This window comes from Squalius cephalus (assembly GCF_949319135.1).
Source record: "Squalius cephalus genome assembly, chromosome: 4".
NCBI classification, from domain to species: domain Eukaryota; kingdom Metazoa; phylum Chordata; class Actinopteri; order Cypriniformes; family Leuciscidae; genus Squalius; species Squalius cephalus.
In genome coordinates this window covers 40117248-40140197 of record NC_137125.1, presented here as the reverse complement: position 1 = coordinate 40140197, position 22950 = coordinate 40117248, and the positions used below count along the sequence as shown (strand labels likewise).

Here is a 22950-nt window from a genome sequence, read left to right as displayed (position 1 = left end):
AACAGGTAATCAGCGGCTCCCTCTTGTGGTCAGTAAGTGTAACAGCAGCATTAATACACGAGAGACGCCGCCAATAAACTCCACGAGGAGAGTCGCCGGTGAGAAGACACAAATGTGTGATTTTATATATATTAAAACAAATCTATGATTCTGTCAGGGTGTCGAGCAGAAGATAAACATGGAATCTAGCAGATAATTGACTCAGATCAGCTCTCAACCGGTGAGGTAAAATGTCCAATGTGTTGAACTGAAAGTCACATGGCCGAAATTACAAACACAAATAAAAAACGGGACAAAAGGTCTTCCAAGACTCTTTTTGAGTGGATTGTTTGTGTGTAAAGTAGGTGCATTTTCCCCTTTTGTTTTAAACGGACATTTATAGTTTTTGTTCACTTTTAAACAATGATTTCGTGTTGTTTGTTAAATTGAGTCAAATTTGCAGTAAACTGCTCCCCTTGTGGACATGAAGTGTATCTGCAATAATAAATGACAACGCCAGTGTTGAAGAGGCCGAAGGAATTTTGAGGAATGAAAGGAAGAGGAGCGCCCCCCCCCCCTCCCCTCCCCTCCCCTCCCCTCCCCTCCCCTCCCCTCCCCTCCCCTCCCCCCCCCCTCCCCCCCCTCTCTCTCTCTCTCTCTCTCTCTCTCTCTCTCTATTATTAACAGAGTATAAACAGAAAATGATTGTATGTCTGTAATATTGGTTCAAATCCCACAATTTTTAAAGTTTCTATTTAAAAGGGGAAAAAAGTCACTATGCCATTTCAACATCAGTGGTTCAAAATACAATCACTTTCAGCTCATTTTTGTTCCATCATATCCAATAAAAGGCCTATAAAAAACATAATTTAACACCTCAAATTCAGTGGTTCAGTAGATAAGGTGTTGCGTTTACATAATTGAGTTCTGAGTTCAAATCCCACGCTTGCTTACATTAAATTATCTCACGTATTGCATTATATCCAACAAAGTTGCTCAAACACCAGCACTTGTTGTGAAAGCCACAGTGGTGCAAGTGGCTAAACACACGTTCGTGAATAAGGCTGCGCTAGAGGCTCAGGTTCAAATCCCTCTTTGGCTTATATTAAATCTCAAGTATAGCATTATAACCAACAAAGTGGCCCAAACACCACAGAAGATGTGAAAGCCACAGTGGCGCAAGTGGCTAAACACACGTTAGTTGTGAACAAGGCTGTGCTAGATGCTTGGGTTCAAATCCCACTATTGCTACATTAAGACTCACGTATTGCATTATATCCAACAAATCGGCCCAAACACCAGCACTTGTTGTGAAGTCACAGTAGCGCAAGTGGCTAAACACACACAAGGCTGCGCTAGAAACTTAGGTTCAAATCCCACCTCTGTGTGTTGGGAAACAATCACTACGCCACACTTTAATCTGACTCCTTTATTAGAAACTCACAGTCCACATACAGGTGAAGAGTGAAATATAAGTTCCCTCACACAGACAGATAAGAGATCTGTGGCTCACAGGTAAGAGCGCTGCCTCACGGTTTCAGAGGTTGCTGGTTCAATCCCAGCCAGATGTCTGCGATATGAATGAGTGGTGTGGTGAGAGTGTGAAGGGCGCGCCCAAAGAAGGGGGATACCAGTGAGGTCTCCCCCTGAACTTCCAGCACTATGTCCAACAGTGGTTATGCTTTTGGCCAGACAGGAAAAAAGAAAAAATAGCTGTATAAAATTTTTCATTTTTCGTCCCTTCCCCACCTACTTAGGTTACCATCATTTTCTTTTTAAAGAGGCAACCCCTTCAAAAACAAAATGATGGTAACCTACACATTTACTAGTATTACTACGCAACAAAACACATAAGATGATTTAAACATTACCTGTGCATGAGCAGATCTCCATCATTACAGTGAATGTCTGTCCCAGAACTCTGTATGGTCGAAACACATCCTTTATTCTGCAGATGAAAGACATAAACAAAGACTTTACTTCATACCATATGAACTTAATAAACTTCATATGAATCTGCTTTTTAGATTCATTTTCAAGGCAATGCAACAACAGCAAAAAAAATTACACGAAGTCAGTGACAAACAGTCATAAAAGATTTGACTGCTTTCATAAATGGTTCGTTGTCTAATAACTCGTATTTTAAGGACTAGCGTGCGCGAAACTTAAGCAGAGAATGACAGCACATTTACTACGCCTCAAAACACATTACATGATAAAAGCATTACCTGTGCATGAGAAGATCTCCATCCTTACAGTGAATGTCTGTCCACATGACCCAAAACACTACGGTCCATTCTGTAGAGAAAAGACAAGACAAGACGAGATAAATATACATACACACACAAGTAATTCATATTGTTTATAATTTTCAATTGTAGAATAGAACTATAAATATCCATTTACAAATGTTTCACCAAACCAACACACAATTTACATTTCAAAAAGTTTGCTGTGTGAAAGAAGATGAAACTTAAAATAGATCTATTATGGCTAATAAAAGAGATTATATATCTTAAAAACAGACATTTAAAAATGCTGCTTTGGAGAGTATGACATCTTGTAGTGTGATTGCATGCATTTCTTATCAAAGCAGGAGCCAAGTGTGTAAATGTGCCAGAGACCAATTTGAATCGCAGCATATTTATTTTACTTCTGCAAATATGTCCTCTGTTATATACTTATACATCTGAAGATGACATTAAAATGACTCTGTGCCATAGCCTAATCAATAATCTTGTATCATACATACAGCTAGAAGGAAAACCATGAAGTAGCAGGAGAACATCAGAGCTTAACACAACACCAAATTGACTATTTTAACAAATATAAATATATGACACTGCTACATCAACAGTGATTAACGGATTTTTCTACTTTGTACCTTTTATAAGTATAAATAAAAGAAGCTACTGGCGTCAGTTCATACAAAGCATTATTCACTTAACGCATGCTAGTTATAGCTTTGCGCTTTCTGTGGAAAGAGCCTGCTTACGTTAAAAGTCTGTAGACACTGAAGCCACAGAGCTCTCATCTGCAAGAGCTGTACATGCATGAAAACTTTGTTAAAACTATTCAAACGTGTTGTGGAGAGTGTTTACATGCGTCACGTCGCCAAGGAGCAAAAGGGTGTCATGCTGAAAGTGAAGTCCGCTTTCGCCCCTAGTGAAGCGGATGGCAAACTGCACTTCAGTATCCACCAGAAGAGTTATTTTAGTCTTTCTCTCGTTACTGTAAGATATAAATGATCATTTTTATATTAGTTTGTGTTGGTGTCTTCAGTAAGTCTTCTCTCAATGCCTAAGTGTGCCTGATTAACACCGTTTTGGTCACGTGTGACCTGTTATTTTTCCTCATTTTTAATTGTTTTACAGTCTATGGTTTTTGTATGATTTAAGTAGCCTATGATAGAGCATTGAGAAACACATTGATAGCAGACAGAGATAACTCAACATCATGCAATAAGAACCCACATGCAGTTGCATTCTCACATCTGGCTAATATTTTCAGTCCATTTGCAGCTGCACATCATTTTTAAGTTATGTTGTTCAATAACCTCGCAGAGCACTTTTGTCAAGGGAAGGGAGGAGACAGGTCAGCAGCAGGTCTCTATATTAGAAACAGATTTGCAGGCCGTGTTATCCCACACAACACTGAGTAATAGATCACAGATTTCTGGGTGGATAATCTCATCGTGGGCTGGGCAGATTTCACATGCAGTACAGCAGATAAACAGACCTCATCCAGGCATTTAGTGCTCAGACTAATCCACAGTTTTGAGCTTTATGACAATCTTTTCACGTGGACATGTTTACAATGCTCTCTGATCAGAGTGGTCAAATTATGTTTCTCCCTTTCAAGGTAAAAATCTAACATAAAGCAGATTGAAGTGCTTCTACGCTGCAATATGTTGTATTTGTAGATTCTTCCTCTCCAAAACCAATTACAAACAGTGCACACTGTAAGTTGTAACACATTCCCCAATAACATAATATGGGCTACAAAGTAATCAGGATGAGCTACAGTACTGCTCGATGCAGCAGTAATGCGTTTGCTGACAAACATGCTTATTATAATGAGATAGCCTATTATTATTAAATGAGTTAAGAGCACAGTAGAAAATCAGCTTTTGCTCTGTTGGTGTTATTTCACATGTCATATGGCACCATTCTGGTCATTTATAGTAGGGGGGGAGACCGAGGTAATCATAACGGGGCAAATTAAATGCAATACATTTCTGCAATCACAAGCGAGCCAGAGCAATGACTATCCGCACATGCTCAGTGGAGTCATGTCTCTGCCGGAGGAAAATGTTTCTTTATTAAACCTTATCAATTAAAAACAGGCATTATGATTGTTAAATGCCAACACAATAAATATAAGCAGCAGAAACTGACCATAAATTAAATTGATATAATCAATTCTTATGTTTTATCATTTTTAGATATTTGTATTATAGCATGTATGTGTGTATATATATACTCTTCCCACACACACACACACACACACACATAACGTTTTAATGATTTGAAATGATAAATATTTTATCTAAATTGCTGACATGAACGACTTAATGCCATCAAGATTGTATCATTGCTGTACAGTCAGAAGGAATTGTAATTATGAAATAGAAATAGCATGAGAATTGAAATATTATTAGTTTCTTAATCTTTTTCATGTTTTAAAAGTCAAGGGACAGGTTATTTAGATATTATCTACAAACAGATACATTTATTAATTTAATTGCACAATTAAAATAATAAAAGTAGGCTATTAAACTAAATAAACATTATATACTGCTTAATGAATCACTTCCATTGCACATCAAATTGTAATTAATGCACATCAAACATGTACAAGTGGAAGTGATTCATTCATAATGTTAAATGCACTTATTAATATAGTATCAACTGGTTAATGACAGATGTGAAAGCGTTAACAATTCTACAGACTGAATCTACAGACTTCGCCAAATAACCCCTTAATGTGCAGTAGCTAGTGTGTGAGTGTGAACGAGCACACTTGTTCAGTGCGGGCTGTGCAGCTTTAAAGCGCTCGCTCCATGATGCCTTGCGGTGTCCCGCTCGCTCGCTCGCGCTCACTGTATTTACTCGCGTGAGAGAGAGAGAGAGAGAGAGAGAGAGAGCAGATCTGCTGCTGCTGCTGATGTAACGGGCCACACTGTATGAACTTCAGCGAGCGGAACGTCCGAACGGACCTGAACCGGACCGCATATACTGACATCAAATGAAGAGAGTGTTTACGATACATTAAGGGAAAAGCTAGATAATCTGATTAAATCTCGGTTCTGCTTTGGGGAAGCGAAGCGGACCCGGACTGAGGATTTTGGCTGCCCGGGACTGCAGACACACGCAGGTACGCAAATGATTTTATATAAACGTCTCCGCACCGTGTTTTGGACTGTCGGGGAAGCCCGAGAGAGGGGCGACATGTATTGAATGTGTTTTCATGGGGGTCCTTTAAATAGTTGTGACGGGACGCGTTAGCTACATGAACGCGCAGGAGAACAGACGCATGACACGAGACTGTGTGCAGTCAATGTCAGGTCTTTTATCACCAGCCCCAGATCTACATATGCGTTTTAACGAGTTAAATGACAGTATGATGGTGAGTGTTTTCCATCAGATCAGCAGCAGGCCTGCAGCCCCTCCTAAACTTACAAAACACACATCACTGCATCCCATAAACACTGACTCTTCAGCCGTGGCTTTATATTAACTTTCATTAATGAGTCATCATTATTAGACGTTATAAAGAGGGTGAGAGCTGTCACAAGACTATCTCTGATCATCTATATAGTTTTTGAATCAAAATATTTTAGAGCTGCTTAATGGTAGGGTCCATTATCTTACCCCATATAGTGTATTGTTTACATGTGCCTATACAGAATTTTCTTTTCACTGGAGTAAAATTGCAACTAGCCACAGCCTCACTGGTAATGATGGTGTTAAATATTTTAATTCAAGTTTAACGACATTTCTAATTATTAAAATGTGTGATCTGTTCAATGGAGTTTACCCATAACTGAAAATTCTGTCATCATTTATTAATCATCATCCATCTTATTTTAAGTAGCAAAGAAAGCTATTTTATGTGAAAGACTTGTGATTCCGCTATATGTAAACAACTGAAAGAATAACGAAGTGCAGTAAACAGTACAGCTATTTATGAGACAAACCAGTGTGTTTATGATTATGATAATACATTAAAATAAAATAACAAATACTAGTTTGCCACGTTAAGCAGCTTACCAGACAGTTTTTGTACAGCTAAAACAACTAGAAGCGTCTGACTTTAAAATGGCCGCACACATTATGTTAAAAAAAATTATGTAGTAAATGATGACAGAATTTTCATTTTTAGTTAGGCTATACTTTCTCTTTAAGCATTAGGCCTATGTGATGTTGCTTAATGATTTACTACTTGAAGTTATGAATGTGATCAAACTATGATCTCAAACAACTAAGGATCCAACACCTTCAAAGTTATATACACACTGTCATACAAACTGTATGAACTCTTATTAATAGATAGGGATGTTTTTGTTAAGGTGGCTTGATTACATAAACCGACTATCAGAACTTGCACAAGAATATGCAGTAGAGGCCAAACTGTTGCCTTTGTGATTAAGGTAATGCACTTTTCAGCAGGTTTGAATTTCTGTTCAAGTTTTCTACATGTCCACTCTTGCTAAAATTTACTAAAAGTATGATAAATTCACCTGCCAAACTTGTGCGAAATCAATTGTGGATGCCTTCCTATTAAAACAGTTGTCTGTTAGGGAAAAATGCACCATAATGTCACATCTGATGATCTTTAACAAATTCAAATGAGCTTTACAGATAACCAAGTGAATATTTAATATCTGTGTTTTAATCATTTTAATCATAAGTTGACTTTTTTTGTACATTAGTTATTCTTTCTTTTTTTTGGGGGGGTAATGAACTAATGTACCACTCCTTCAGATGCAGCAGGCAGCGCAAGACCCAACAAAAATAGACCAGATGGAGTCATCTTAGTAGACACAGGATATTATGCAAACACTGGATTTGTATGTGCATTTTTCAGCTTTCGGACACCACCTTCCTCTGCCTCACTCACTCGTAGATCTGTTTACACATGCCTCATTCATAGAACTGACTCACTCACAACCAATTACACATCCCTCTCCCTCTTATTATACACAGTCTTGTATGACAACAGCTGGCTCATTAAACACCCACTGATCAGATCTGCTGATCGTGGATTGTTGTACACGAGAGTGCTAAATAACTCCAGCGCACATCCTACCAGAGGAAGAGAGAAGAAGCGAAGGAAAGCTGAGGAAAGCAGAAGGCGGAGTAACATTACAGAGGTAGTGAGATGGAACTGTGCTGAGAGATGTACATGTAATATCATGAATAAATGCATGGCGATGCAGATAAGGATCTTGAGTAGGCGGCAGAAGGCTGTTCTACTCTTTTGATGAGTTAGGAAGACCTCCACCCACAGATTTCCACAAAATCCTTTTGAAGTTATACATGTTTTTTGTTAAATATGTGTGGCAAAAATGTTTGTTCTGTGGTCTCAGGAACTTTAGGTAATTAAAATATCCCTGGTTTCTAATACGAGTGTGTCACAGGTCACAGACAGTTCACTTCCCTCTTCTGAACCCATACTGACCAACTCAAGGAAATGAAGGGATTTATCTGTTGTGCAAGAGAAAAACAATGACAGAGAAACAGAAAATCGCCTTTTGTTCTCTGGTTTCTTTGTTTTGTTAATGGCACTTTGCATTCATTTACCAGTATTTATTTTTACTACTAATTAGTGGGGCTTGCTAATGCATCACTGTCGTTATTAGAGAGTTAGTTGTTTTTCCAAACCCTTAACCTTAAAGCCAAAAGTATACTTTGGCTTTTTAGCGTAAGCTATAGGGTATGCAGTGCATGTGATGCAAATCAACAGCATAGTAAGCAAGTATTGTATGCTATTAGCCGCTGATACGCTGTTCAGCTCGCATATTTTGGCAGCCTTTATTTCTTGCGCTCGTTTGTCCGAAAAGTGGCAACACTGCCACGGCTGTTGTTTCACAGTCAAAAAAAAAAAAGAAAACAGATGAGACTGGGCAGCAACAATAGACACCCGCAAGTTTAAACAAAGACATTTTATGTGTCATTTTTGTATGCCACTTCTAAAGAGAAATAGCGATGGATGAAATCTTCTAGTGTGCACGTGTCGAGCGCTGGCGTTCATGCATGCTATCAAATGGAGTATACTGTGAAAGGTTAGGCTTTTGGCTGTATGCATAGGGTAGTATTAAACATCAACATTTATCCTAAAAATTTGTGCTGCAAGTAACACCTCAGATTGTGTTGAGGAGATGTGTGCTATTGCTTATCTTAGTGATCAGACTGGTGTAAGATTAAAAGATAAATTATCACAGATTTGCATTTGGGAAGGACTTCGGTCATATCTAGGGGTCAGAACATCATACAGACTTAAAGGTGGACTAAAAGGGAACACCCTGACCCTAGAAACTGCATAAAAACACATGAAAAACCACTCCAAATGCCTTCGCAACCATATAGTAGTGCATTGACAACTACAACACTCTGGCATTATGGTGCACTAAAAAATTCTGGGTTGTTTTAACCCATGTTTGGTTTAAATTTTAAAATTAAATGTTTAAACCCAATGGTTGGGTTTGTCCATATTTGATCCAAACATGAGTTTTGACCCAAACAGCATTTTTTTTTTAGAGTGTGGCGTTTTATTTATTTATAGGCAAGCATTCAGAAATATAAAAATCTAATTTTGACATATTGTTTGTCCATTGCCCATGCAATGGTAAAGTGCAGTGACTCTCAAAATATTTGAAGAAAACATCTCTCAGAGTTTTCCTGCTATGAGATAGTTCTCATATTATTTACCAATGAATGACAAAGGAGAGTTGAAACGAGATTGAACTCTCTCTTGCCTAAAAGCAGAATTTTAATTGTTTAAATATCGCTAATTAAACGTTGTGTTGAACGGCATGCGGGGTATATATATGTCCAACACCCCTTCCCCCACATTGTTTGTGAAAGAGCCACTTGTATGTATTCACCTCAGACTAAAGTTACTTTGAGTTAATGAATCTTACTCAAGGTTTCTTCTAATCCTTAGTACATAGGCTGTACTGACAAACAATTTTATTTTGAATGGTTTAAATTCAGTGTCAGTTCGTGACTCATTGGTGAGTTGTTCAGCTGTGAACCCCTGACAGGACAAAGTTATACAGTGGGACACGGGACAAAAGTTAAAATAAAGAGATTGTTCCTTAATTGCTGCTGTTTGTTAGTTCCCAGGCCGGTCACAGCCGGCCATGTGAGAGATTCACAAAACTGCAAAAGCATCACCATGGAGATGGATTGTTTGTGTCCAGTCATGCTGTGAGGCCTGCAGGGGTGGGCGTCTCTCCAGCAGACCTTTGTGTTTGCCTGGACCCTTGTTAAAAAACACACCGGCCCTGAGAAGGTGTTCATGTGCTGTCTATAAAACTCCAAGAATCACAGCAACTGAAATACTAGACAGCGGAACAAGCTTTCATCTCAAATGACATCTTTTAGAAAAAAACATTTTGAATGTTTTGCTGATTAAAGGAACTGACACCAAATTATACAACAGAAAAGCACATTAAAAGGACTGTACTGCCAACCCTCACAGCTTTGTTTTCATTTGTGACCGCTTAACAGCTACCCTGACTAGTTTTATAAACATTTGACTTACTGTATGTTCAACAGAATTAGTAAAGCGAGAATGGATGAACAACATTGACCTGACAGAGCATGCGAGAATGCAGCATGCTGGGACCGTTACACCCAATGGGTTACTGTTGGATCTAGCCATATGTGCTGTACTGATCTGTGTTTATGGACGTCAGACATGTGAGTCGACTGGAATGTGAGTTTAGATGCATTACGTCTCCTTTAGCGGCTGTCTTGGCTGCACCTTACAGTGAAGGCCCCACCAAATCCTTGAGTTTGTTAAATTTAGCCCCAGGTCATGAAGCCGAAGCTAGTCTGGCGCAGATGCCTGTATCACTCATGTCTATACAGTTAAACACAAATTCGGCAGCTGACACATAATACTGTTGGGGGTAGGGCTTTAACACAGTGGTTAAAACATGCATGGAAACAACACCACATAACTGCATGCTGCTTTGATAAACTAGTGGGACTGAACTTTGTATTAACAAGCTCATGAGAGATTTCTGAAGCAGAAGTGAATGATTACGTTACGTACCTTCTTGGCCCGATGTCCCTACCCATGAGAGACTGATTAAGATATTATGTCAGAGTATCAAAACGCACACCAGAACAGAATTAAAACTAGATGAGACTAGATGTGAGTAGTGCTTGCCCATGCAAAAGCTAAGATGTTGTGGGTGGTTGCTAAGAAGTTTTAAGTTCTTTTAAGTGCATTTTAGGGTGGTTGCTAGGATGTTCCTTGTGGTTGCTATAGGTGGTTGCTTACTGGACCAAGTCAAAAGAGCCCTACCCTCTAAGTCTCTATGATATTATTCCTTGAATTCCTCATTGAATTTGGATTTATTTTGTTGTTGTTGTTGTTGTTGTTGCTACTTTCTATATTCATCGTATTCATCTTATTGTGAACGATTCATCTATGCATATCCTTAATTTTTTGAGCAGGTAATGTTTAATCAAATTTAAATGCAAACAATAAATACCATTTTGTGGCTCTTTAATGTGTCGTGACAGATCGCTGAAGCACATGAACCAGTCATCTCTTCCTACTAGCTATAGCACGAAATAAACATGAATGAACATTAGAAGGTATGTTGTTTCAACCGCGGAAAGACGTCAGTACACACCATTCATGCCCACAGACGTTTATCTACTAACTCTTCTGTCTGGTTTGTTTGTGGGACAAAATGGCAGATTCTGCATTATGATTGGTCAGATCGCCTGTCAATCAAACTCCAGGCGAAGGGGGAATTGTCATAACTTGATCTTTCGGTGAAACGACAGACTTCTCTGTGGTGACGTATGCAGGACTTCACCAATCATTCAATTCTCTGAAACCCCTCATCTTACAATCGACTGCAAGCTCACGTTCAGATCTGCCTCCATTTAATCAAAAAATTTTTCCGATAATCGTATGTAGGGACTATTTACATGCCGGAATTTAATGCTTGGGGTTAGGGTTTGCTGCAACTGTATTTCTGTAGTGATGACATACTGATCACACTATGCAGGCATGGGTATCCATCATAGATATCAGCTGGGTGTGAGATGGCATATCAAGATTTTGCCCACTGCACTTCAGCAGAGACCACTTCAGATTTCAGCCGACCAAACACTCTCAGAGACAGACAGAATGAGAGACAAACAGAGGACTTTCTCTCTTCGCAACACACGCACTGAAAGACTTATTACCTGTCAAGGGTATACAGCTCATCTCACTTATCCTTTATGAGTGTGTCTCATGGGAGTGGGCACCATCTATAGTGTTCACACAGGCCTGTTTGGACCAGTTCTTCAGCTTGAGCGGTTCACAGCTAAACAAATCACTCTCATCACTACGCGTGCTACTGCCACAGAAGAGGAAATGCATCAGTTTAGAGTATGCTTTCCTTACCAATGATTTGCAGTAAACAAAAAGAAAAAGGAACAAATCTGAATCAGGAAGTTTTAAAGCATACTTTATCTATGGTGTTTGTGTTAAAATATGCTTTGTTTTAATTTATCTTTTAATGCAGTAGTCTTAATTACCTAGTTATGAGTGTTCTACATTGGGGACAGTTGAAAGTTGTTGTTTTTTTGTGTTTTTTTTTTCAACTATCAATTTTAACTGTGAACAATATTGATGTGTATAATTAAATTGATACAAATGATCTCTTTACTCTTATCAGTAATCAATGAAAATTAAATTTACTGAAGTCAGACAGGCAAAATAAATTGGAGTAGCATTGCAGTGAATCAAAAATAAAAATGACATGTCCATCAACTAGCCACACACCGTAACTGGCTCTTACAGTGTAGATCTCTCTAGTGTAACAATCCTTAAGAGAACAACAGGATAGCATTAAAGGCCAAACCACAATATAGTAAGAGAAAATTGATTTGCAAGCTGGATTTAAGGATAATTACAGATGAGAGCTTGACATGTTATATTAAAGAACCAAGTGTCACTGTTATTGAAGATGGTTCCAATGACTGAGTGGGAGTATTTCTAGTTGAATAAATTCTTAAATAAGTGGAATTACCACAAACATTTATTTCGTCTCACAGGCAGTGATAAGAGCAGCATGCAGACCAGAGAGCTTGTAACGGGTGTCTACAGAAGTGAGGAATGACATCATCCAGATGAGAGGCATGGAGCTGAAGGTGTGGGTGGATGGAGTGCAGCGCATCGTCTGTGGTGTCACCGAGGTCACCACATGTCAAGAGGTTGTGATCGCTTTGGCCCAAGCAATAGGTGAGACACTAAATCTGATTGTGAATAACTTGTAAATGTACCACAATGGCACCATTTTTAAAAGCACGAACAAATACCCAAAGAGGCGAGCCCCCATTTGTTACGACCTGTGGCTCCGGAAGGCCTCAACAAAGGAAGGGACACACTCTGTCGTTAGATTTAACGCAAGGTTTATTAACAGAAAGGAACAGAAACTAAACCAAACGAGTGCAAATATGACATCAGTCAAATCGGTAATGTAAAGTACGATGTAGGCATGAAATGGCATGAAATGTAATGTATTGTAATGTAGTGTAGTGTGGTGTGGCTCCAAATGTCGCAACAGAAGATACCAGCAACGTAAACAAACAAAAGGGCTCCTTTTGAAGGGCAGAAAGATAGGGCATCCAGGTGAAATCACTCATGGAATCACCCATCGTCTAGATACGGGGGCGTCACATACCAGATCATCACAACTTCTTTTCCATGTTTTGTATGTTCCCTTCCATGCTCCTTTTGTTCCTCCTTTCCTCAGGACACAACATAACACTCACTATGGTTGTCTCCTTGACAACAAGCCCTCATTGAGATCATAGATTGAAGGAGTGAAATGCAGTATTGTCCCTTCTAGTCTCAGAGCTCGACCCTATCACCCTAAACTGGAAAAAAATGGAGACTGTGCCTTATTCCATTATTTCATGAATAAGTGCAATCTCTGTTCCACTGTGATGCCTGGTCTTTAGTGAATGTCGGATGAATTTCCTTTGGAAGTTACATCTTTGTGTCACCATGTTTTTAGAGCTTTAGAGCTTCTCTGTTTAGCCATACACAGTTTGATTAAAGTTAAAGTGTGCAGTTTTTTGTATGTTAAAATACCTTCTTCTTTCCCAGCTTGATATACAACTATATGTAAGCCATTCATAGGATGATTTCCCCAGAGTGTAAAGGCTGTGGCTCTGCTAACAAACAATGCTGAGTTTGTTTGAACATCCTCATTAAGCCTAGCCCTGCAACACAGGCACAGGGAAATTTGGGAAACTTGTTTGAATACAATAATTATTTTTGCAATTCATAGTGGTGATGCTACTGGTGCAGAAATTATGCACTTCATCTTGAACTGAAAATAGTTACAGTTGGCAGTACAGAGCAAATGACAGATGTTTTAATAAGTATTCTAAAAATCATTGATAATGTAAAAGTTTTGTATTGCAGGGCGGACTGGTCGCTATACGCTGATTGAAAAATGGCGTGAGACAGAGAGGCACCTGGCACCCCATGAGAATCCTGTGGTTTCTCTGAATAAGTGGGGTCAGTACGCTAGTGATGTGCAGTTGGTGCTTCAACGTACAGGCCCTTCTCTGAGCGAGCGCCCCACCTCGGACACCTCTGCGAGAGCCCCTGAGCGCAGCCTATATCGCCAAAGTCTCCCTCCCATGGCAAAGCTCCGGCCCACAGCCAACGATCGTTCCCTCAAACGCCGTGAACCAAAACGCAAGTCCCTCACTTTCACAGGTGGTGCCAAGGGGTTGCGTGACATCTTCGGGAAGAGTCGTGAGGGTGAGACCAAGCAAAGAACGGTGAACACAATCCGCAGCAGCACACCGGCACCTACGCAGGAGCTGTCCCTTCTCGTGCAGTTGCAGAAAGATAAACTGCGCGTCCTAGAGCAGAAACTGCAACGCTGTGAGACTGAGTTGCAGCAGCAATTGACGGAGGAAGAAGAAGAGGAGCTGGTTGAACTAGAGCAGCAGGTCCGCAGGAATGAGGCGGAGATGAAGGAGCATGAATTCTGGGAGAATGAGCTGCAGATTGAGCAGGACAACGAGAGGCAACTGCGTGCGCAGCTGCAGGAACTGCGTAGCCGTGTACAAGAGTGCGAGGAGCAGCTGGGAGAGTACCTGGCTCGTATTCAGTGCATGGAGGCAGGGCTGGAGGCAGAGCGCCTACAACAAGAGCTGATGGAAACGCGAATAGCAGACGAAATGGAGGTACAGTCGCGACTGGACAAGGCCCGTGCCGAGCTGGACATTCAGGTGCAGCAGGCTGCAAGACTGGAGAGCAACTGCAGAGTTGTGGAGCTCTCGCTTGGGCAGTCAAACATTAGGCTACAGGTGAGATCACCTAAAGGAATATAACAATTCACTTACACTAACATTGCTGACTTTCTGACCAAGGTTTTGACTGAGGTTGAGCTTTTTGGGGAGTCCATTTGTCATCAGCAAGGTTAATTTGGTTGGTGTGAAAGTGTCCAAACTCAGGTGCACACAACAGAAAACCAAATACAATGTATGCAGGTATGGTTCGCAGTTGGTATGAAATAGATTTTTCCTAAATCGCAGAAGTGAATTGCTTTTAATGAATTGGGGAGCATGCAAAGATGAAATTGTGGATTTCTCTCTCAAAGATGGTCATACTTCAGGGGTGCCCAGTCCTGCTCCTGGAGAACCACTACCCTGAAGAGTTTAGCTCAAATCCTAACCAGTTAATCAAGGTCTTCAGGATCACTAGAAACTTCCAGGCAAGTGTGTTGGGGTAGGTTGGAGCTAAACTCTGCTGGTCATTGGCCCTCCAGGAGCAGGATAGGACACCTCTATCATAGCTGCTTGTCTCCTTGGTGAGCAGTTCGCAGTCTTTGCATTTCTTGCAGTGCATCAGTGGCAGATGATCTCAAGTGCCGTTCTGTGCGTATAAAGTTTTGGTAGTTAATCCAAAGTACTCGTACCAAATGTGACAACTCCCTCTGAGGCAAAATACTAATGAATAGCAAAACAATCATGACCAGTACTTTGTTTCATGCAGTAGAAGCAGTGAGCTACAGCTGCTTTGTTTTAGACTCTTTGGCCTTAAGTTCCAACAATGCGACTAATCGGCTTTGCAGAATGTTAGGGACCCGGGTGGGGGTGGAGGGTAGTGGTCACAGATGTTATGTAAAAGATCTTTGCCAGAGCTTACAGATGAAGTGAAGGAGTAGAATATGTTCCAGTATGGTTTGCATTCAAATGTAATGTTACATAACACAGATACACTTACACTTGTATTTAGAGCACTAAATTCTCTCTAGACTATCTTAACAAATGAGATGGATGTCTTTTGGAGCACACTCTTTTGGCCTCCCTCTTTTTTAAAAAGTGTGAACATGGTAAGGTATAAGGGAAAACATTTGATTTGATTGTCTATTTTAGATGTTAGATTCTTTAACTTTTAATTGTTTGATTTAGGAGAGAGAGCAGGAGCTGGAACAGTTAACTAAGGAGCTAAGGCAGGTAAACCTTCAACAGTTTATTCAACAGACTGGCACCAAAGTAACAGTTCTACCAGCAGACCCTGGTGAGGAGGAAGCTAACACAGGTACAAACACATAAATACTCTGTTCTTTTCTTGATTTATGTAAATCAAATGTAACCTCTCTTTGTTTTGTCTCTGTAGAGTCAGAAAATCAGTCTGGGTCTCTGAAGCGGCTTGGATCAGCCCGACAACTTCCCGCTGACCTACGAGTTCTGCAGAGCCCCCTGAACACGACCTTTAACCCTGAAGGCATCTATGTCTGATTTTGCACCGGCATCAACATCTAAATGCAGTCAATTTCCCACATGACTCCACATCACTCCGAGACCATGATTCAGAGTCTTCGGCGAGATCACACTCCTTGGAAATATAGAGGTGTCTGTTGTTCACTCTACAGAAAATATGCAGTGAGCTTGTTCACGGTGAAGATTCCTTCCTCTTGATGGCTGTTTGACTAATCCAACCCAATCAGTGCTTTCTCCAAATCCTATAAAGGCAACTCCAGCTGAATGTATGCTCACTTTCACTGGACCCAAAACACAGTAAGGCTTTGAACATGTATTGAACAAGGCAACTACTAAACTCATACAGAAAAAGAGACAGAATACATGCTGCCTCAGCCTAAGTTCAATCCATTGACCTTTTGGTACAAGTTAGAAAATGCAGCATCATGATGTCTTTCATTTCTAGAATGTTTCTGAATCTCCAGGTAAACCTCACACTCAATGCGATATGCAAGCAGACGGAATTTTAGGGAGATGCAAAGAGATCGTTGAGGATGATAAATTATGCAGTTTATGTTTTATGGCTCATAGTCGTGATGAAAGCTCATAGAAAGGGGTGGGGTTTTGCCTTAGTTTGCACTTTATTGGCCAGAACATCTGCTGTGGAATTTTACCGAAATCTTACAAGCTGAAGAATAATTTTCTGCGTTTGATCGCACTAATCAGGAAAACAGGTGCATGCGATATTTTAAAATAGTGTGAAAGTGAGGAAGAGAGGTGTTTTTGCATGAAAGCAGCTTGTGACAGGTGAACTTTGTTACCTTTTAAAATGAAGAAACCTGATTTTGTGCTGAACTGCTTAGTTTAAAAAAAGTAGCCTTTTAAATAATGCAAGTACAGAACAATGTAGTTACGCACAAGTCATTCTAATGACTGGTCTAGATCATTGTGTTCTGCCAGTGAACCTTTTTGGCCAATGAATGCATTTTATTTTGTTTATTTCTGCAAGTTATTTTTTTATTTAGCTGATCTCACTAAAATGCTATCCACATACTAGCAAAGATCACACTAGTTGCATATATTTTAAACTAAACTGTGTTTTACTAGTTTTCAGAACTATATTTTATTTCAGATTAAACCAAAGTGTTCTGGAAGTCATGAATGTAGAGATTTGTAATTGAGCAAAGGGATGCAGCTCCAAAATATTTTGTTGATGACATTTTTTTTTTTTTTTTTGTGAATGTTTTAACTGTAGTAGCACCTGCTACCCTTAAAAACACATTCACAGAGATGCAGAATGACTACATTTATTGTGGACATAAGCAAAGAGCTCGATAGTGTAGATAAGGAATTGCTCATTTAGATTTGCTGCAGTTGCTCCTGGATTTGTTTGGATATTTTTGTAAACTAACTGAACTGATTTTATTTGTAATTTTTTTTTCCTCCAAAAAAACATTTAACATTTTAACATGATCTTCATGGATGACTAAATCGTTGTATCTCTTCGTAAAAAAAGGCAGGTTTGGTTTAAAGCCTTGCACATCATGTTAATGTACCTATACGTTCAAATCAAAATCCATCTGCTTCTACATTTGGATATTTTATTTTTGGAGTAGTTGTGTGTTGACTTCACACAGAACTGGTGCTCAGATGATCTACAAAAGAGCATTCGGTTGTCTGAATGCTGCATGACTTTAAGAACTAAGTCATCTCTGTGTGACGAGGGGAATGTTTGAGACGCATGCCTTTCTTAAAAAAAGTGTAAATAACATATAGCAACATATCAATAAGTAGCAAAGATGACTATTTTTAACATGGATGAAAAAAAATTGCACAACACTCTCTTAACAGCTAAAATAAACAATGTTTTTATTTTTAGCATTGTTAGGCTGCATGCACTGACGTTCAGTTTTAAGCTTGTGTGAGAGGCCTGAGGATCCACCTATGGCACTTAATACAGGTATAATACTCAACGGGTTGTATTAAGGTGTAACATGGACTGTGCTAAATGCCCGTATAAATATCTGTGCAATTGTAACAGGCTTGAGGTTTGGGACTGATGTGTGTGCATTAGAAATTAACAGTGTGTATTCTGTCACCTGCTGCTATACCCACAGGTGTGACTAAAACAACATTAAGCTCAGCTGATAGTTTAGATCAAATGGCATCATGGATTGATATCTCTGGATCACAAATTTTGACCTTTAATGCAGTACCAAAATCCCTTTGGGCAACAAACTTCTATTCAGCTCTATTTTTAACAAATTATATTAAACTACTTCATTCTTGAGAAGTGTCAAATGCCTGGAACACACATTGAAATGATTTATGGTGACATGTTTATCAAGCAGCATAAACCATTTATGCCATCAGTGGAAAAGGTGCAGTAACATTGTAAAATGCTAAATAAATTTAGAATAGAGCATTGCTGTTTATTGTGTCCTTTTCTGGTTGTAGTCAACAACCTAGAACTTGTGGTATTTGTATGTGTGCGATTAGCGAAATTTTTTCACAGCAGGTCAATCACGGTAATCTGTAGTCAGATATTTTTGTATAATAACCACAAAACTGACCATTGTACCAGGCAACCAATTTTCATAGCCGCAATGTAACGGAAGTAGCGATAGATCCTTTCTTCCCTATTGTATATCTGAGTGAAGTGGATTATTAAAAAGAAAAAAAAATTGGGGTTCTGTCTATTGGTTGTTTATTGGATGGAGGCAAATATGAAAGCATGGGGCAGGGCTTGAGCAGACTAAATTATTGTAGATATCCGGCATACATCACAAGAGAAAAGTTTTTTTGACCTGGTAATTTATTAAAATATCACTCGACGTATGCAGTCTTCATCCACTCATTAACCAATGGATAGAAGTAAGTCCCAGCTGTACATTTGTTTTCTTTTCCAATAATCTGTATCCCTCAGATGTACGTCACAATACGGAAGAAAGGGTATGTTGCTACTTCTATTACATTGTGACATTAAGAATCTGAGGAACAGATTTTTTTTTTTTTACGTTTACCATGTAGAAATTCAGCCTGGCAACAGTTACAAAAAGTGTCCACAAAGCTGGTCCTAAAAATATCAGAACAATCCCAGTCTCAGCTTAATGAGGGGGTCCAGCTGGTTAAAGACCTGACTAAGTTCAAACACCTTGATTTCCCTGTTGGCTTCTTCCCAACAGAAGTCTAAGCTGCAGACACTGAATGCAAAGAGTGTCATGGTGTAGTTATTTTGCCCTGTTAGATGGAGTTCACTCAAATCCAATGACTGCAGGCTTCTTCAGTGCAGAGGTGGAAAGTTCTACAGAGAAAAGGAGCACTGCATGCCAAGAACCAAACCCCACACAAACAATTACTTTCACCTCTACTCGATATGTGTGCATAGAGTGTGACAGCAAGCATTAGTATCACATATATCAACACTCAATGCCTCATACTCACTGGAGTCAGAAAACTTGACACTAACTTCCTTCGTCCTTGGCTAGAGTCAAAACGCATCAAGGCTTACACATCCAGTAAACACACTTTTGGAGCCTTTTTTAAAAGACTCATGAGCTAGGCTTTTGACTATCGGCATAAAGACATTATAAAGAGTGGGCTGTCTGACCAACACAAAGTAGGTGAGAGGTGATCCCACAAGTGTATTCATTCATGGAAAAATACAGTGTTGTTAACATAACTGCAAACAAAGTTGTTCCCAAGCATATCTTGTTTTGTTGCAACTATTTTTTTTTTTTACTACTTGCTCAGACAAAAATACTGCATTCTGGCAATAAGAAGACTTTTTGCACAGCAGATAGCAAATCAAACTTGCAGTCTGTAGCATTTCTTGCACTTGCAATTTGTATCACACTGTCTTATGAGGAGGCCACCTAAGGCTAGACTCCATTTAGGCCCTGTCCAAAGTGTTGCCCTTGAGGAGTCATAGCTGGATGTCAATGGCCCTGTCCCAAATGGCACCCTTAGCCCTTGTGGTCTTCCTCAAAGTCCAGATTTTGTGACGTAATGTCACTTTGACTGCCGGGTAGAACGGTGGAAGTGCACAAAGAGGGCACTGTGAGCGCCCTTCTGAAACCTAAAAAGACAAATGTGACACCATACGGTTTTGTGGACTTAAGGGACACATGCTTGCTCATGGGGGCCAATGTGAGTCTGCAAGAAAACAATGGCAAATGAAGTGTGTCATTTGGGACGAGGTTATGAACTCCAGGAGACCATTTGTCATTTTAGAGTTCCAAAGGGTGCTCAAGAGTGCCTCCATGTGGCCAAATGAACTTTTGGCAGTATTTCACAGAAATGTCCACTTGGATGAGAACCACTGGGACTGAGGGTGCCATTTAGGACAGGACTTAAGTTGATAAAGCTAACAAAAATCTTGGTTTATAAAGGGTTGTGTGTATTTTTCTCATTTGTTTACTGATTCGCCATCTCTTGACATTTCTTCTGAACACCCATGAAACACACAGGAAGGTAAATGAACCAGAATGAAGACAATTTGCATCAAACAAAGTACATTTACATATACACACACATAATACAAACATGGACTAACACTGTTTACAAGGTTCTTTATTCTGTTTCAGAATCTTTGTACAAACTAAAGCATATAAAAAGTGTGTCCTTTATAAAACATTGCCTTGCTCTTCTTTGTCAGGCACAAAACCAGCATCCTGGCAAAAACATCATTTGATATCATGCCAAAGGTCACATCACATCCTCTCAACAAATCAATGATCCTGCAGAGATGAGAAGAGGCGTGTTCCACACATCATCTGGTGGTTTTTCCATTCTCATGAACATCCATCCTAATAAGGAAAACACAGCGAGTAAACACAAAATGACTGATTAATGTGATCACAGGGTACACAGTGAGACAAACAATGAGGTCAACACACCCATTTTCTTCTTTCAGATGTTGATAAAGTTCAGCCTTGTTATTCACTGAACTCAATCTTCCTGCAAACTCCTGATGCTTCTTGGAGTTGGCTTGAGTTATTCTGTTGGTCCAAAGGGTGAGTAGAGACACAGGACCTGCAAAACAAGAGACCATATTTGACAGCTGTTTCTACTTGTACACAGATCTGATTGGTTGCTGTACCTCATGTTGCCACATTCTGACTTGCCTTTTCATTCACTTTGGATGATGATCTTTCTGACTTGGCTTGTAGCTTCTAATTCTGACCATAAAATTGATGCCGTGCACGTGCAGTACAAGTAACTCGACTGTGCTGATGTAGCTGGTGCTTTCTTCGCTAGTTTTTTCATTAAAGATTGATCATTAAAAACATCATGTAGGTCCACACAAAATGGTCCATTAAAGCGTGTAAGTATGTATTCTAGTAGCAGAACATCTCACATTCCCCAAGAGTATCTTGTAAAGCTAGGTTTATGGCTTTTAAATTGAAAGCTGCAATGCATTCTTGAGCATTTGAGATTCACCAAAAGTCATACATTCTTGTTCACTATGATATTTAATTCTTAAAAGGATTTTTAACATCTATAATCCAATGTGATTAATTTAATAAATAATAATACATTTAATATTTATATTTTAGTTTAATATTATTATTAATAAAATAAAACAAATAAAAAACTACACAACAGAGGATTGATTACCAAAAAAACAAACATAAAACTGAACCTTTAGATTTCTCTGGAGGCTGCTGCTCTTCTGTAGCTAAACGTGGTTTCTTGTTCAGGGGCTCCGGGGAGTCCGGTGAATCTTTGATGATTTCACATTCGCTCTGTTCGTCCTTCTCTCGCTCCATTACCCCCTTCAGCCTGGAGGAGAAAAGGGACATACAGTATACATCAGAAACACACATATCAGTAGATTAATGAAGAAAGCAAAATCCCCCGTCATCAGTCTACAAGTAGCTGTGGTTTGACAGATGTTAATGTGAACGTCAGCATCTTGTTCATTAACACTAACCTCTCAGAGTCTGTAGTCCAGCCCTTCTCTTCTGTGTCCTTGCCATTTTTCTCAGTTTTGTCCTCTTTGTCCTCTCTCTTTCTTCCCCTTTTTTTCCTTTCCTCCTCCTCTGGTGGTTTGCTCCGACAAGCACTGATACAATCCAGCACACGTTGGTGCCGCTCACTGGTGCCCACATGAGTCTTTACTAACGTCTCCAACTCATTCCACATGATCCGATACTGCTCATCACTATATACATAAAACATCAGCATCAACATACATAGTAAACATGTATTCACTAATACGACTTTGAAAGTTTATGCACACACACATGCTGTGTCAAAATCAAGTGAGCAGTCTATTTAGGCAGCATTGTTGCTAAAATAAATGAAAATCTCCATTTCAGTTAACATGCTTAGAAGGCAGCTGACTATGTAGGTAGAAGATAGCAAGGCAGCTCACTAGGTTTTGGAACAAAGCTATACAACAAGACAAATCGAAACCTGATTTGATATTCTCACCGTTTGGGACCTTTGCCTCTGGAGCCCACGGTTGAAATGGGCAAAGGGTCACTCTTCCTCTCCATATCAACAAGATTATAGACGGTCTTCTGACAGGTAAGCACATCTTCATCTGTTAGAGTGTCCTTCACTATGAGGTTAGCTAACGGTACCACCTGGAAAATACAAACAAAGATGACCACAATACCCAAGAAAACACACACACACACACACAGATCATGCACACAATATGCATGGCAAAAACTGTCCATAAACTGTCCCCCTGGTTGAGAACCACTGATTTAGATGATGTTGTCCCTCACCGCCTGCATGTTGAAGATGGTGGTCTGGGAGATGATCATTGGCCAGTATCGTGTGTGTCGTTCTAGTTGAGATTTGGCTCTCTCCACTGGAGCTCTGCCTGCTGCATCTACCATTGAGTCCGGGAATGGAGTAAGACGATTCTCACGCATAAACTCTCCGAAGTCCTGAAAAGAGATATTAACAAGATTTACTCTGCAGCCACGTGCATGAAATATAATGCATCAATTCTGCATTAACATTGCATGTTGTCTTTTCTTTT

At 39.6% G+C, this 22950-nt stretch overlaps 2 protein-coding genes across 11 annotated transcripts in view; one reads left to right on the top strand and one right to left on the bottom strand.

The window, feature by feature from the left end:
• Nucleotides 1-1401: 1401 nt before the first annotated feature.
• The window catches only part of ints13 (integrator complex subunit 13), a 31006-nt gene continuing 9457 nt past the window's right edge, over nucleotides 1402-22950 (bottom strand). For 4 of the 9 annotated variants that reach the window (XM_079868055.1, XM_079868054.1, XM_079868053.1 and 1 more), the window contains exons 12-17: nucleotides 22691-22855; nucleotides 22389-22543; nucleotides 21886-22116; nucleotides 21595-21734; nucleotides 20849-20984; nucleotides 20637-20758 (exon numbers count right to left, since the gene is read on the bottom strand). In XM_079868055.1, coding sequence (XP_079724181.1) covers nucleotides 20722-20758; nucleotides 20849-20984; nucleotides 21595-21734; nucleotides 21886-22116; nucleotides 22389-22543; nucleotides 22691-22855 — 864 coding nt within the window. In that variant the 3' untranslated portion in view covers nucleotides 20637-20721. Of the gene's footprint in view, nucleotides 1661-1850; nucleotides 1928-2207; nucleotides 2278-20636; nucleotides 20759-20848; nucleotides 20985-21594; nucleotides 21735-21885; nucleotides 22117-22388; nucleotides 22544-22690; nucleotides 22856-22950 lie in introns of those variants that run through there. The other 5 variants (XM_079868051.1, XM_079868050.1, XM_079868052.1 and 2 more) reach the window with 2 other exon arrangements.
• On the top strand, nucleotides 4970-17740 carry rassf8b (Ras association domain family member 8b). Of its 2 annotated transcripts, none has more exons than XM_079868067.1 (5): nucleotides 4970-5355; nucleotides 12276-12462; nucleotides 13654-14552; nucleotides 15660-15789; nucleotides 15868-17740. In XM_079868067.1, exons 2-5 carry the CDS (start codon nucleotides 12351-12353, stop codon nucleotides 15987-15989), a joined length of 1263 nt encoding a protein of 420 aa, XP_079724193.1. In that variant the 5' UTR covers nucleotides 4970-5355; nucleotides 12276-12350; the 3' UTR covers nucleotides 15990-17740. The 2 variants fall into 2 exon arrangements, with proteins under 2 accessions (XP_079724193.1, XP_079724194.1); XM_079868068.1 differs by having other exon boundaries at nucleotides 4996-5355; nucleotides 15660-15768.